This window comes from Marmota monax, unplaced genomic scaffold (assembly GCF_021218885.2).
Source record: "Marmota monax isolate L192 unplaced genomic scaffold, Marmota_monax_Labrador192_F-V1.1 WCK01_AAM20220418_F8-fsc00206, whole genome shotgun sequence".
NCBI classification, from domain to species: Eukaryota; Metazoa; Chordata; class Mammalia; order Rodentia; family Sciuridae; genus Marmota; species Marmota monax.
The window spans coordinates 1,351,267-1,367,797 of NW_026694490.1; the positions used below are offsets into that span (position 1 = coordinate 1,351,267).

Sequence of the window (16,531 nt, forward strand, 5' to 3'; positions counted from 1 at the left end):
CAGTCTCAGCAATGGCAACACACTTAGCAACTCAGTGAGACCCTGTCTCTAAAAAAATACAAAATATGGCTGGAGATGTGGCTCAGTGGTTGAGTGCCCCCAAGTTCAATCCCTGGTACCAAAAAAAAAAAAAAAAAAAAAAAAACCCACAAAGAGAGAGAGAGAGACAGCAATTACAGTAGATAAAAGACCACATCAATAAACAAATAAAATAGTGAAAAGAAACCAAGCAGAACTCCTAGAATGAAAGACACAATCAAACAAATTAAAAGTTCACTCAAAGACATCACTAACAGATTAGACTGCATAGGAAATAGAACCTCAGCCATCAAAGACAGAACTTTAGGCACTGAAGACAGGCTATATGAACTGAAGTACACAGAAGGCAGTAAAAGGGAAAAAAAATACAGAAAATATAAGAACTCTGGGACAACTTTAAAAGACCAAACCTGAGACTCACTCGGTTAAGAGAACAAGGAGATACAAACTAAAGGCATAAAGAACATTTTTCAATGAGATAGTTACAAAAGAAAAAAAAAAAAAACTTCTCCCATAACCAGAAATGAGATAGACATTCACATACAGGAAGTTTGAAAGATCCCAAATAGATGTAGTCAGATAAGAAGCTCATCAAGACATATCATAATCAAAATGCCTAACAGAAAATAAGGAAAAGGGCCAATGCTGTGGCCACTATCACTGAGCCACCTACCACTGTTGCCTCATCTACCAGTTGCAGCCACCTTAGGACACTTCAACCGCCACCATAGCCACCTCAATGTGGTAGCCTCCACCTTGGGGACACCTATCTGCCACAGTACTGCCCACCACAGCACTGCATCTCTGAATGGGGTCACCCACTGTCACCACATGGCCCTTCCTCACTGCCCCATTTCTGAAAGCAATCGCCTCCATCTTGGGACACTTCTGCCACATGGTGGGTTACCTCTGCCACTACCATTACCATCTCAAGCTGCAACAGCCTCCATCTTGGGACACCAGCCAGGGCCTAGAAGCCCAACATCAAGGTACCTACAGGTTTGCCACCACCATTGCCACCAACATGTAGGGGCATGTCCACTTCAATCTAGTGACACCAGCCAGCGCCTGAAAGACCATCATCAAGGTACCTGCAGTTGTGCTAATAGCCACCATCTTGCTGCAGAGGCAGGAGAAAGCCTTGCACGGGGTTGGTAGATTAGAAGAGGGTGTGACAGCATCTAGCTTTTGGCTTTCATCTTGCCCAGACTTTCATCTTGCCCACCCAACCAGTCCAGCACCCATCAGGATTCCACAGCTAACAAGAGCCGGCACTTACTGGGACCCAACACCAGTCCAGTCCCTGACTCCCAATCTGGCATCCACTGATCCCCTGGCCCCACCAGTTTGGCAATCAATAGGGCCCTCCAGCTCCCCAATCCCTAGTCTCCCAACCTCTCCCTAGCCACCAACCTGGCCCAACACTTGCAGCAATGTGACTGGCCCACAGCTCTCAATGCCTGGTCCTGATCTGCCCAATACAGAACAGCTCTTCACAACAGACACACAGGTCCCAGTACTTAGCCATTAGGACCTCTAGAGAGAAAGATAACTAACTGGGAAGTCAGGGCAGGGGTGTGAGAGATACAGTTTAGAGACTAAATTAGACAACAGGAATTTTAGGGACCGCAAGCAACATAAGGGGCTAAGATCAGCTCCTATATCACACAAGTGGACCCCAAAGGAGATTCCCAGGGTGCAGTCTTCCAATGGAGACTGGCAATTGCTAAACCCTGCCTCAAAGTGTTCCGCCTCCAAAACTAATCCACCCACTCAGTAACCCTCACATTCGTGAAGATGGAGATACCATCAAATTCCAGACAACCCCATCTATGAGATGAGAAGGGAAGCAGAGAAGATACTGAACTTCAATAGAAACAATTGTTCGATTTTCCTTAGATTTTTTTTTCTTTTTCTGGTTTTCACATCCACACCATTTTTTAAATCAAGTACTTTTCATATATCAGGCTACTGAGGACAGAGATGTCTGAATGGTATATTACAGTTTTGTTGTATATTCTTTAATTTTTACTTTTTTTTCTTTTTATTCTTAATTTTTTTCTTATTTATTTATGTTTTTACTCTTTCTCTATATTTTCCTGTCACTTATCTGTTCCCCAGATTCTCTTCTTCTCTTTTTCTCCTGCAAACAGCAAACTTCTATTGATTCCTCCCTCCCTTTTCCTACAATCTAATACTTCTATTTTCTCCTCCAACTTCATAAACATCACATCCTACAACAGCCCTGTTCTCTTCATCTACCATTAGAAATTGTAGAACATTTTGCAAACATATTTGCTTAGGTTGTAGACAATACTTGAACACAACATTTCTGTTTATTGCAACAAAACTGTAAATGTCTGAATAGGAACTATTTGGTTTAAAGCTACATATTGTTTGCATTGAGTGCTGTTAATATTGATCTCCCCCTGAAAGACAAAGTTTTGGAAACCTGCAGGGTGGAAACTATAATACCTTGGATCTGCACTGCTAGAGGGGAAGACACAAGAACATGAAAAAACAGGGGAAAAAAGTGCCCCAAACAAACCAAGATGGTATAATAATAGACTCTATTGAAATGACAGTAGAAGGGGTTGGGGTTGTGGCTCAATGGTAGAGCGCTCGCCTGGCACATACGAGTCACTGAGTTCGCTCCTCAGCACCACATAAAATAAATAAATAAAATAAAGGTATTGTGTCCAACTACAACTAAAAAAAATTATTAAAAAAAGAGAAATGACAGTAGAAGAAATGTCAGAGAAGGACTTCAGAATGTACATAGTTAAACTGATCTGCAAAGTAAAGGATGATATAAGAGGAAAAATACAGATAGCAAAAGATTATTTCAATGATGATATATAATCAACAAATATATGAAAAAATGCTCAACATCTCTAGCAATTAGAGAAATGCAAATCAAAACTACTCTAAGATTTCATCTCACACCAGTCAGAATGGCACTTATCAAGAATACAAACAACAAGAAGTGTTTGCAAGGATGTGGGGAAAAAGGTACACTCATATATTGCTGGTGGGACTGCAAATTGGTGCAGCCAATATGGAAAGCAGTATGGAGATTCCTTGGAAAAATGGGAATGGAACCACCATTTGACCCAGCTATCCCACTCCTCATTTACACCCAAAGGACTTAAAAACAGCATACTACAGTGATGCAGCCACATCAATGTTTATAGCAGCACAATTCCCAATAACTAAATTGTGGAACCAACCTAGATGCCCTTCAGTAGATGAATGGATAAAGAAAATGTGGTATATATACACAATAATATATTATTCAGCATTAAAAGAGAATAAAATCATGGCATTTGCAGGTAAATGGATGGAGTTGGAAAATATTTTGCTAAGTGAAGTTAGCCAATCCCAAAATAACAAAGGCCAAATGTATTCCCTGATATGTGGATGCTGACCCATAATGGGGATGGGTGGGGAGCATAGGAGGAATGGAGGAACTTTAGATAGGGCAAAGAGGAGAGAGGGGAAGGGAGGGGACATGGGGGTAGGAAAGATGATGTAATGAAATGGACATCATTCCCCTCAGTACTTGTATGAAGACATGTACTTGGTGTGACTCGTGAACAACCAGAGACATGTCTTTACCACATGCACATTAGATAAAGCATGAATCTCCAGGATAAAGAATTTGAAAAATTCAACACCAAAACAAACAAAAAAAACATACAATCAATAAATGGGCTAAGGAATTGGACACTTCACAGAATCAATTAACAAATATATGAAAAAATGTTCAACATCTCTAGATGTTGAGAGCCACAGCCAAAGCGGCCCCAGCGAACTTCCAGCTGATTGGCTCACTGTGGCCCTAGCAAACTTCCAGCTGCCAGCTGATTGGCTCCTCTGCGGTGATGCTCATTGGGCTGTTTCCCCGCCCTTTCAGACCAGGGAGCTGCTCATTGGGGGACTCTTTTGGCTCCGCCCACACGACCCAGCCAATCGGCCTCAAGAGCGGGAGGAGTGGGGGTTGAGAGGCTTGCCAGAAGCCAGTGGTGGCAGTTGGGCTCTGAGAAATTCCTGAAGAGCTCTGTGGTGCCGTGTGTGTGTGTGTGTGTGTGTGTGTGTGTGTTCTAAAAATAAGGTGTGTGTGTTCTAAAAATAAAGTTCATTTGTGCTTGACAAGTGGCTCGTGAATTGTGCCCAGTCAGACTGCAGCATCTAGCAATTAGAGAAATGCAAATCAAAGCTACTCTAAGATTTCCTCTCACTCTAGTCAGAATGGTAATTATCAAGAATACAAGCATCAAGTGTTTGCAAGGATATGGGGGAAAAGGTAGACTCGAACATTGCTGGTGGGACTGCAAATTGATGCAACCAATCTGGAAAGCAGTATGAAGATTCCTTAGAACACTTGGAATGGAACCACCATTTGACCCAGCTATCCCACCCCTTGGTCTATATCCAAAGGACTTAAAATCAGCATAATTCACAATAACAGGTCAATTCACAATAGCTAAACTATGGAACCAACCTAGATGCTCTTCAACAGATGAATGGATAAAAAATGTCATATATAGACAATGAAATATTACTCAGACTTAAAGAAGAATGAAATTATGGCATTTCCAGGTAAATGGATGGAGCTGGAGAATATCATGCTAGGCGAAATAAGCCAATCCCAAAAAACCAAAGGCCAAATGTTTTCTCTGATATGCAGACACTGATCCATAATGGGGGGGTGGGGGTGGGTGGCTAGGGAAGGCTGGAGGAACTTTGGATTGGGCAGAGGGGAGGGAGAGAAGGGAGGGGATGTGGGGTGTAAAGGGTGGTAGAATGAGATGAACATTATTACCCTATGTACATGTATGATTGCACAAACAGTGTGACTCTGCATTGTGTACAGCCAGAGAAATGAGAATTTGTGCTCCATTTGTGTACAATGAGTTGAAGTGCATTCTGCTATCATGTATAACTAATTAGAACAAATTAAAAATAAAAAACCGTCAGCCAAAATTACTACACCCAGCAAAAGTCAATTTTAAATTCAAGGAGGAAATAACTTTCTTCAACAAGAATAAATTTTAAAAATTCATGAGGACCATATCAGCATTAAAAGAATACTCAAAGATAAATTGTATACAGAGGAACTAAAAAATAATTCCCAAAGTCCACAAAAGACGTTCAATAGAAGAATAATTCAGTAAATGAGAATCAAGACAGGATAAAATATAGCAAAAAAATAAATGGAGAAAAACACAAACATATGCATACTAATGCTGAATGTTAATGGTCTCAACTCTCCAATTAAAAGACACAGATTAACAGAATGGATCACAAAACAAGATCCGACTATATGCTGTTTACAAGAGACTCATAGGTAAAGACATTGACGTGCTGAAGAAGGTAAAAAGCGAGTAGAAAAACTATTCCAGGCATCTGGTCCAACAAATCAAGGAGTAGTAGCTATTCTCATATCAAACAAAGCAGATTTCAAGCAAAAATTTAATCAGAAGAGACAAAGGCCACTATGTCCTAGTAAAGGGAAATCCAATAAGAAGATATAACCATAGTAAACATTTATACCTCAAATGTCAACAAACCCAATTACATGAAAAAATATTCCATGACATTAAATTCCACATAGACCCCAACACAATAATACTGGGGAATTTCTATACACTCTTATCACCAAAAGACATCAAAACAAAAAAAATCAATAAAGATACTTCCAACCTAAACACTATAAATCAAATGGACCTAATAGACATCTTCAGAATATTCCACCCCAAAACTGCTTAATTTACCTTTTTTTCAGCTGTACATGGGACATTTACCAAAATATATTTATCATACTCTAGGCCACAAAGCAAATCTTAGCAAATATAAAAAATTGATCTAATCCCATGTATCCTATCACATCATAATGGAATGAAGCTAGAAATCAACAGCAAGACAAATAATAGAAACTATACAAACACATGGAGATTAAACAAAATTTTCTTAAATGAAGAACGGATCTAAGAAATGAGACTAGAAATCAAGAAATTCTTAGAGACGAACACAAAGGTAAAACATACCAAAATCTCTGGGACAGCATGAAAACTGTCCTAAGAGAATTCATAGACACTACTGAGTGTCTACATTAAAAAATTTGCAAGCGTCCAAGTAAATAAGCTTATGCTCCACCTTAAGGTCTTAGAAGAACAAATGGGGCTGAGATTGTGGCTCAGTGGTAGACCGCATGCCTAGCACGTGGAAGACCCTGGGTTCGATCCTCAGCACCACAGAAAAATAAATAAAATAAAGGTATTCTGTTCAACTACAACTAAAAAATAAATATTAAAAAAAAAGAAAAAGAACAAACTAACCCCCAAACCAGAAGACAAGAAATAATTAGGATCAGAGCCAAAAATCAATGAAATTGAGAATAATACAAATGATCAATGTAACAGAGTTAGTTCTTTGAAAAAATAAAATTGACAAGCCTTTAGCCAAACTAACCAAAAGACAGAGTAAGAAGCAAATAATAGGATCAGAGATGAAAATGGACCTATCACTGCAGAACCCTCTGAAATCCAGAGAATTATCAGAATCTATTTTGAAAATGGATGGTAAATGGATGAAAATGGAGTATAATGTCATGCTAAGTGAAATAAGCCAAACTTAGAAACTTAAAGGTCAAATGTTTTATCTCATATGCAGAAGCTAGAGTAAAATAAAGGAAAAGGGGAGGGAAGGATAAAATGATACGAAATAACAGATGAGAGAAAAGAAGTCTACTAGAGTAGAGTAAGGAGAATGAGAGGGGACGGAGGACAAGAGGGAAAATTGGGAGGGTCATGAACCAAAATTGATTTCTATGCATGTATGAGTTTGTCAGGATGAATCCATCTATTATGTATAACCATAAAACTCTAATTTAAAAAAAACATCAAATTTTAAGAAATAATGTATGATTCATTTATGACAAATGCTAATCAGAAGACATATTTTTCCTATAACATTAAGTGATTTAAATGAAAATAAGTTGTAAAAGAAACACTACTTACGTTATCACTTTTTTGGAAGTGAAATAACTATTCTTTAAGAAAGTGCCTCAACTCATCCAGGTAGAGCTCTTGAAAGTCACAGTGGTCTTTTTGGAGACCACCCCCAAAATAGTAACATATTTAATTTTATCAAATAAGATTTGAAGAATTTTATTAGCAGAAAATGACTAAATTATAAATACATAATATGAATGTCCCAAGGAGTCTGTTTGCTTTGGTCACTATATGCTGTTTATATATTCCCAGTGTTAAGAAGAGTGCCTAGTATATAGTGGTAACATGGCTTCCTGGCTGCTAACCCAGAAAGAAGAAACTAATGGTGAGCTGCTGGGGTCTGCTGAAACACTGGAGAGCATGACCCACCATTAATAGCTGCAATACTTTTCTGCTGCAGAGGCCTGCAACCTTACACAGACCCCAGCCACCAGCAGAAGGATTCAAGTTTCATCTAAAAAATTCGGTTTCAGTGGATGCTCAATGAATATTTGTGAAATGAATTAAGCATTATCTACAAAAACACAAACCACAACAATCAATCTAAGTACAGTTGAGTACTTCCCAGTTTGTTTTTATTAATACACATTTGCAGGATAAGAATATGGCTCAGTGGTAGAGCACTTGCCCAGCATGTGTGAGGCCCTAGGTTTAATCCCCAGTTCTAATGATGATGAAGATGATGATAATGATGATGATGATAATAATAATAGTACACATTTGCCACATTCATTCACTTTGTCATTTGCTACAAATGGAAACAATCCAGGAAAACTATATAAAACAAAACATTAAAAGCAGAAAATTCTGTTAACTTTGAATTGAGTAATTTAACACTTCAAAGTTCAAAAAAAAAATCAGTGCTATAATATCAATTTGGAATTGTGTACCACTGGTAATAAACAATACCTCTTACTGAGATTAAGCAGGACATTTTTTTTTTTTACCTTGAAATAAATGGTTGATGTAAAGAAGAGCTGTGCTAGATGGTCAAAAAGAAGTGGCTTCACCTCTAGGAATTAAAAAAAAAAGTATATTAAAGATCCTTTAAATTCATATTACATTGAATTAAATGACTCCAAGTTTTCGTGATACATACCTGAAAAACTACTAAAAGGAATCCAGCTCACAAGCTGAAGGAACTGTGACCGACAACAGAGGCCATCCCAGAGAGGAAGGCTCTTATAGAGGAATGCTTCACAGGAATAAAACCCCTCCTAAAATACAAGTCAATAGCAAACCTTACATGGAACTCTTAGTCATAATTACTCTCTAGGAAACCAGCTTATTTTTGTTTTGTGCTATGGTTGTTTCACTTTAAGACAAATTTTTTTGTCATCAATATAATAAAGGTCGGACTTGGGATACTACAGTTGGTAGAGTCCTTGCCTTGCATGCATAAGGCCATGAGTTCAACCCCTAGGACCACACACACACAAAAAAATTAAAATAAATTAAAAAAATTATATATATATATATATATATAATATAAAAGTCTTAGGCACCATAAGTGCTAATAAAAAGGATGAGGTGATTAGTATTTAGATACATTACCATCTTTATCAATAGTTTTCAAGCACTATAAAATGTTATAAATTAGAAAGGTAAAAAGTCAAATAATGGAATATTTAAATTTATTTTTAGGTATTGATGGACTTTTGGGTTGGGGATATAGCTCATTTGGTAGAGTGCTTGCCTTGCATGAACAAGGTCCTGGGTTCAATCCCCAGCACCACCACCACCACAAAAAAAAAAAAAAAGATATTGATGGACTTTTATTTTATTCATTTACTTTTTATATGCAGTGCTAATAATCAAACCCAGTGCTTTACACATGCTAGGCAAGCACTCTACCACTGAGCTACTATTCCAGTCCCAAATAATATAATATTTTTAAGGATAAATGAAATTTATTATTTAAGTATATACAATATAACTTGAATAGTCAATAAAATGTGTACAATGTTATATAATAGGGTTAGAATTTCATTAGGGGCCATAGACCAAATCCAAACTCTGAGTAGCCCCATTTGGAAAAGCCCAAGAGTCTAGGATGCTTACATTTCCACCAAAATAAAGACCCAGTGTTTCCCTTTTTTCATTTGAGGCTTAAGTACTGGCATTCACCGGGACTCTATCACAAACCTTATTTTCATGACATGAAATCTCTGGGGAATCTCATCCATATGAAAGTCAAAATGCCACCTTTATCATGAGGAGTCCTAAATTTTTATCTTTAGCCCTAATCTCATTTCTGAGCTCTTGACTTAATCTAACTGCCTATTGGATATGACCTCTTAGATATCCCAAGGCATCTCTTAAATCAAACTCATCTTTTCTTCTGAGCCTGCTCATCCTATATTCCTTTTCTCAATGAAGACCATCCATCCTTCCCAGCAGGAAAACCAAAACTCAACCTAGATTGCTCCTTTTATCCTACCATAGTTCATACCCAATTTCAAACTAAATGGTTTCATACCCTAAGATTTACTGAACAAACATTGAGCATCTCTTTCAAATTAGGTACCAAGTAGAACATTAAAAAAAGTTAGACATGGTTATTGCCTTCTGGGAGCTCATAATATGTGGGAAAATGGATCCTAAAAATGCCATGACACAGGTAAGAATAGGGAGAAATGGGGCATGTAAAACAAGTAGCTAATCCAGACTTGGGTGATGCATGAAGGCTTTGGGATGGCAATGATATCTATAACACAGCTTAAAATACAACTCAGAGTTACCCAAGCTAAATAGACCATTTTCTGTAACATATTTGATACTCAAAAAATGTTTACTGCTATCAAGAACACAAGTAGTGACCCTATGTGATTCACTTTATCAGCTAATTCAATTAGTTGTATGCATTCAATGATATCTTCAGTTTTTCTCTTGAATCATAGATAGCCTTTCCCTTTTATTTGAATAATGTAACATTCTTTCTTCAAATCCAACAGAGCAAAGATAAACATCAGTCCACCTCAGCTCTATTTACAGTGAATTTCATATTGAGCAAATGTTGCTTACAAAAGATGTCAGGTATTAAAGAAAAGTTTTTGACGGACATCTAAATAAATTTTAGTAAAGAGTGGTGGAGTGTGCAGAAAACAAGTGGAATCTTACCTGTAGGAAGCACTGTGCCCTGATGATAGTGTCCAGGAAGTTGGTAAAGTCTTTTCCGTGTTCATAATTATTCACCTTATACCAAATACATTCTAGATCACAAATAGTGAACATAAGCATATGGTTGCATAATAAAAACCATACAAAATATAACTATCACTACTCTGAAGTGACAAATAAATGACACATTTAAAAAGTTGTCTCACATTCTAGACAACTCACACTATAGATTGTAACAGGAATGTGGAGGTGATAATAAAATGCTCCTCAAAAACATGGTTGCTTAGGGGAAGGCTTATAATGAAAAAAAAAAACAGTAAAAATCCATATATAATGAATGTGATTAGCTTTATATCACATAGTAATCCAAGAAACTACTAATGTACAGATTAAAAGTTTGAGAATACACTAAGCTTAAATTAGGGTTCACTGGATATAATTTACATGTGGTAACAATTAACTATTTGGACATCTAATATATTACATCATGTCCTTTCTAAAGAAAGCCTCTGAGTAGAAGAATTAGCCTGGAACTGACTAAAACTGACTTTAAATACTTGAAGAGTCAGAAGTTGCTTATCCTGGAAAGAAACACAGTCATTCTGGTAAACAGAAAGACTATCTCTAGAAAAATATTTCCTTTTGGAGGAATGAAATGATCAGGTTCTACTATGTCCTAGATGAAAGACTTCTCACTGCCCTTTCCTTTAATCCTATAATTAAGAAATCTTCTAATGACAAACCTGTCTTCCATATATGCTGGTGGCAAAAAAGGGATATTCTAGTTGTCAGATATGAACATTGTGGTTATCAGAAAGAATCTTTTCTATTGTAAAATAATAATTTGACATTCTAGCTTATACATTAGTGTCCTCTGATTTGTTAGTTTTATTAACCTAATACTCTAACTGATGGCAAGTTTCTGGGTATGCAAGGAAAAGGAGGCCTTGGATTGTGATGGTCATCAAAGTAGAGGCAACCATCGAGTTCTGGTAGCCATCCAGTAGGATTTCTTTAACAACACCCCTACTTTCTTATTGACTTGAAATTACAACAGAAGTATTTATGGTTTGAATATATGATTACCAGAGAAACGATTACAGCCTATGAAGTCTCTTCTTGTCTAGAATTTGGCACCCTTATAAAAGAAACTCACTTGAAAACTATCTTGTTCTGTTCTTATTTATTCAATGTTTTTAAGTGTTAATTCTTACCTTCTTGTAATGTTTGACTCAACCAGTGATAGAGCCTCAATAAAATCGACTCATCTCTGACACAGTTAATATAGTGAAGTAGCAGAGAGTTGTTCAGCACTGAGCCTATCTGAGAAGGCAGCTATAAAGATAAAACAACTCGTCAGCAGTTAGTATATAAAAAGTGGGTCATGGCAACAAGGAAATCATCATATAGGGAATACACAACAAAAATAAAAGCCATGAAAGTCAAATAGAATATGCAGATAAACATACCTCTAAGCAATGAATGTTTTGTAAGAGTTGAGGGAAGTTTTGAAGCTGTTCTAGTGGAAAGGATCTATTGTGACTGAGACAATCAGAAAGACTCATCTCTTTTTTTCCACATTCTTTAGTATAGCTACCAGAATTTAGCACAGGTATAACTGAGTGAGAATTCAATTTCTAAAGGAAAAAGATAATAGAACAATCTATCAATGGACTAAACAGACTATAAATTACAAGTATAAAATCAGTTGTTAAGGTGTTTTAATTAAAGGAGTCTGAATGTAGTTTCCATACTATCCTGCATAAATAAAATGGATTTAAATTTAAATCTGTATAATCTCCTCCAATGTCTGATTGGTTATTATTTGGATTTTATAAAAGAAAGGCACACAAGTCATTTGGAGTACAGATACTTACTCTTTTTAGAGGACGGACACTAGCTGAACCCAACACCAGTTTTAGAGGTTCTGGAAAAGGTTGCTGATTTCTTAGCCTCATAGCAAGTAGAGCTGAATTCCACATATTCTCTGAATTCTTAAAATAGATCTATAATTTTGGGCGTAAAGTACAATGAAATGGGTACTGGTAAGTTGGAGAAACATAAACTACAAAATTCTTCATTAACTGAAAGCATATTAATTATGATTTTGTTCCCACACAAATCCATTTAATGTGTTTTCCTAATCAAGAATCTAGTAAATGCACCAAATGGAACAACACAAAATACCAATCCCTAATAAAACTTTCCCCTAATAGTACTATAACACTAGATATCTAAACAGTAAGCAATAAATATTTTAGTCCAAATCTGTAAACTTCTAAAAATAATATATTTCAACTTCCATATGACTTATTTCTCCATAATCCCTTACCTTCTTCCTTACAGGCAGAGATACAGAAATCAAAGTAGGAACAAAGAACTTATATAGTGACAACAAAGCTTGGAGATGAGGTTGCATTCCCTGAAATAAAATAAGAATTTTCCATTTTCAATTTTGTGGCCAGTAAGAAATTGAGGAAACAAATACCAAGAAGAAGAAAAATTAATAATAAAATGAGATTAAACAGATATTCAGATTCCAATTTTACTATGATATAACTATAGAAAGATGCTACAGAAAATAAAGGAATAAGTAACCACATATTTGAATCAACCATCATAAAACAAACTTCTCCAACCTGAGAACTTCTATTTTATGACCTTTCTGCCTGTTCTACTTCTTCCTTGTTATTTTTCTCTTCTCTTCCTATTTTATCTTCTTCCCTACCCATATCTTAGTCTTGCCTGTCACACTTGCTAGTATAACATGGCTTATTCTCACTGGTAACATATTCAAGACTTAGTTTACTCATCTATGATTCAGACAGACATCAAGGAGATGGGTTCTAAAAGGGAAGCCAAGGAAACAGAAGAAATATTAATATAATGTCTGATTATCATAAATCCTGGAAAACTAACTAGAAAAATCTCAAAATCGGTTTGCAAGTGTCAAGCAACTTGATGTTACAAAAAAAAAAAAAAGTCTTAATAAACACACTAACTTTTAATACTGTACAAAGGCAGCAAATAGGCATTAGAAATACAGCACGGAAGTGTGTCACTTAATGATGGAGGTATATTATGAAAAGTGCATTGTTAGGTGATTTTGTCATTGGAACATCACAGAATGTACTTACACAAACCTAAATGGTACAGTCTACTACATACAGGCTATATGATACATACCATTGTATGTACAGCCTATTGTTGACAAAAATGTCATGAGGCATACAATAATTCCTATTTTATAAAAGCTTCGTAAAATTAAGTTTATTTAAAGTCTTTTGTGTTTGTGTGTGTGGTACTGTGGATTGAACCCAAGGGTACTCTACCAGGCCTTTTTATTTTTTATTTTGAGACAGGTTTTCACTAAGTTGCCCAGGAGGGTCTCAAATTTGCAATCCTGCTACCTTTAGCCTCTTGAGTAACTGGGATTAGTGGTGTGAACCACCATGCCTGGCTAAAATTTGCTTTTAAAAAATCTTTTATTTTTTATTTAACACAAATTAATTGAGTTCAGTGTGATATTTCCATATATGCGTACAGCTTGCACTGGTCAAATCCAACCTCCCTTTATCCAACCTCTAAAATACTGTCTATTAAATTTCTTTCCTTTTTTTTTTCTTGATACTAGGGATTGAACCCAGGGGCACTTAATCACATCCCCAGCACCACCTCCCCTTTTAAATTTTTATTTAGAGACAGGGTCTCACTGAATTGCTTAGGGCCTAAGTTGTTGAGTCTCGCTTTGAACTTGTGATCCTCCTGCTCAGCCTCCCGAGCCACTAGGATTACAGGCATGCACCACCACACCCAGCAATGCAGAGATCTTTTAATTAAACTTATATTTGTTTATTGAAAAGTTAACATTTAAGGGGCTGTGGATGAAGCTCAGTGGTAGAGCACTCACCTAGCACAAGCAAGGCCCTGGGTTCAATCCTTAGTACCACATAAAAATAAATAAATAAATAGAGGTATTGTGTCCAACTACAAATATATATTTGTGTGTGTGTGTGTGTGTATACACACATATATGTATATATATACACACACACATATATGTATATATATACACACACACATATATGTATATATATACACACACACATATATGTATATATATATATACATATATACATACATACACACATATATATTTTAAAAAGTTAACATTTAAAAAGTAGGAGACTTTCAATTCAATATGGCATACTGAAATATGTGATTAACCCTAAGGTCCTGCCAAAGCGCCATTAAGAACACAGTAAAGGAATGAAAAAGGCATAAAGCACAAGTTCAAGGAGAACAAGAGAAGAGGCAACAGTACAGGAGAGACCTGAACAAGATTTTGGAACCTAAAATAAAGATGGGCAAATAGTAAAAAGTTAGCAAAACAGATAGTATAAAATTAAAGCACCAACACAAAAAGCCTCAAAGGAAGCTGATTAATATTTGTGAACTTCCAGAAAGGCTCAAGATTTTGAAGGACTAGATACCTCTGAAAAGTGGAGTTTCAAGAGGACAGAAAATAGGATCACTTGAAAGCCTACAAAAGAAGCAGTTAGTCTGGGCACAGTGGCACACACCTGTAATCCCAGAGGCTCAGGAGGCTGAGACAGGAGGACTGTGAATTCAAAGACAGCCTCGGCAATGGCAAGGCACTAAGCAACTCAATGAGACCCTGTCTCTAAATAAAATACAAAAAGGGCTGGGGATGTGACTCAGTGGTTGAGTGCCCCTGAGTTCAATCCCGGGTACCAAAAAAAAAGAAGCAGAAGTTAGAATCCAAATTCCTTCACCATCCCGGTAAAACATTAGTGTTTCACTCCCTGAAGATGAAGCAGGACTTATATTCCAGCACATCTAAGGGAGAATACCAAGACCAATCACGCTTTGCTCCTTCCTACTGCTTAGGTCCCAAGTGCCAACAGCCAGGTTTATACTCCTATGATGGTTAATTTTATGTATCAATTTGGCTGGTTCATGAGATGCCCAGGTATTTTTGGGCGTTTCTGAGGGTGTTCTGAATGAATATAACATTTAACTAGGAAAACTTTAAAGCAGATTGTCCTCTATAATGTATATGGATCTTGTAATGATCAGTTGAAGGCCTGAATAGAACAAGAAGACCAATCTCCCTGAGACACAGAAACTTTTCCAGCAGACTACTTTCAGATTTCTTTTGAACCATCAACTCTTCTGAGTTCTATAGCCGACTGTCTTCAAACTCACTGCAAATACCTGCTCTCCCGAGTCTTCAGCCTGCTAGCCTACCATATCCTACTGATTTTGGACATGCCATCCTCCATAACCATAGGAGTCAATTCCTTACAACACACCCACACCCAAACACACCCCCCACCCCCACCCCACACACACCCTATTGGTTCTCTTTCTCTGGAGAACCCTAGAACCCCCAAGCAGGAAACAGGATAATATCTCTCTGGGAAAATTGGCACAATCATTAGGGAGGCTCCCCCATGAGACATCAAGATGTTACAAAGTCCTGCTCATGCACAGAAGTTTTCAATTACCATTTTAGTGCTACTATTAAATATAAACAAATAAGCTTTACCAAGTATTTGAGAAAAACCCACTATGAAGACAGACAGACCAAATAAGAACTATGAGGAGGGCTGGGGTTGTGGCACAGTGGTAGAGTGCTCGCCTAGCATGTGCGAGGACCTGGGTTCAATCCTCAGCACCACATAAAAATAAATAAAGATATTTGTGTCCAACTATAACTAAAAAACAATTTTAAAAAAAAGAACTACAAGGAAACAGAAACAGAGCTGACATCAGATACAGTGGTGCACACCTGTAATTCCAACTGCTTGGGAAGCTGAGGCAGAAAGATCACGGTTTGAAGACAGCTTCAACATCTTAGTGAGACCCTATCTCAAAATAAAATTAAAAAGCATGGAGGACATCACCTAGTGGTAGTGTCCCTGATCTTAAAAGGGGGGGAAAAGAAAGAAAACTGGAAACAGAGGGAAAAAAAGCACAGCCCAAAGTGCATACACAAAGAATTATGCCTTGGTTGAGGGAAAATCCCAGAAACTACTCTCATCAACCCTTACGATGAAATCTAATACCCCTTCTTATTCCAAAGATCACTTTCAACACAGCCCAGTATATGTGGGAGAATAACTTGCCTGCTCTACTTCCCACCATTAATGCCTATCATCAGAAAGGCAATTACTGTTTTTGTTTCCTTTCATATATTGGGATATATGGGGCATGGATGGGAATAGACAGGATACAAGTCTTGGCTGATATCAGAAATTCACGAAACTATTTGCTCATGTAACCTGTTACTATTACAAGCAGGGTAGGTTACACATGAGAATATATATGTC

General features: G+C 36.9%; 1 protein-coding gene across 1 annotated transcript in view; it reads right to left on the reverse strand.

Moving 5' to 3' along the window:
• Cenpi (centromere protein I) overlaps positions 1-16,531 on the reverse strand; it is an 81,891-nt gene that overhangs the window by 40,020 nt on the left and 25,340 nt on the right. Inside the window, exons 9-15 of the mRNA XM_046419195.2 lie at positions 12,508-12,597; positions 12,053-12,181; positions 11,645-11,812; positions 11,390-11,510; positions 10,176-10,267; positions 8,155-8,272; positions 8,003-8,067 (exon numbers count right to left, since the gene is read on the reverse strand). Of these exons, the coding sequence (XP_046275151.1) occupies positions 8,003-8,067; positions 8,155-8,272; positions 10,176-10,267; positions 11,390-11,510; positions 11,645-11,812; positions 12,053-12,181; positions 12,508-12,597 (783 nt within the window). The remainder of the gene's footprint in view (positions 1-8,002; positions 8,068-8,154; positions 8,273-10,175; positions 10,268-11,389; positions 11,511-11,644; positions 11,813-12,052; positions 12,182-12,507; positions 12,598-16,531) is intronic.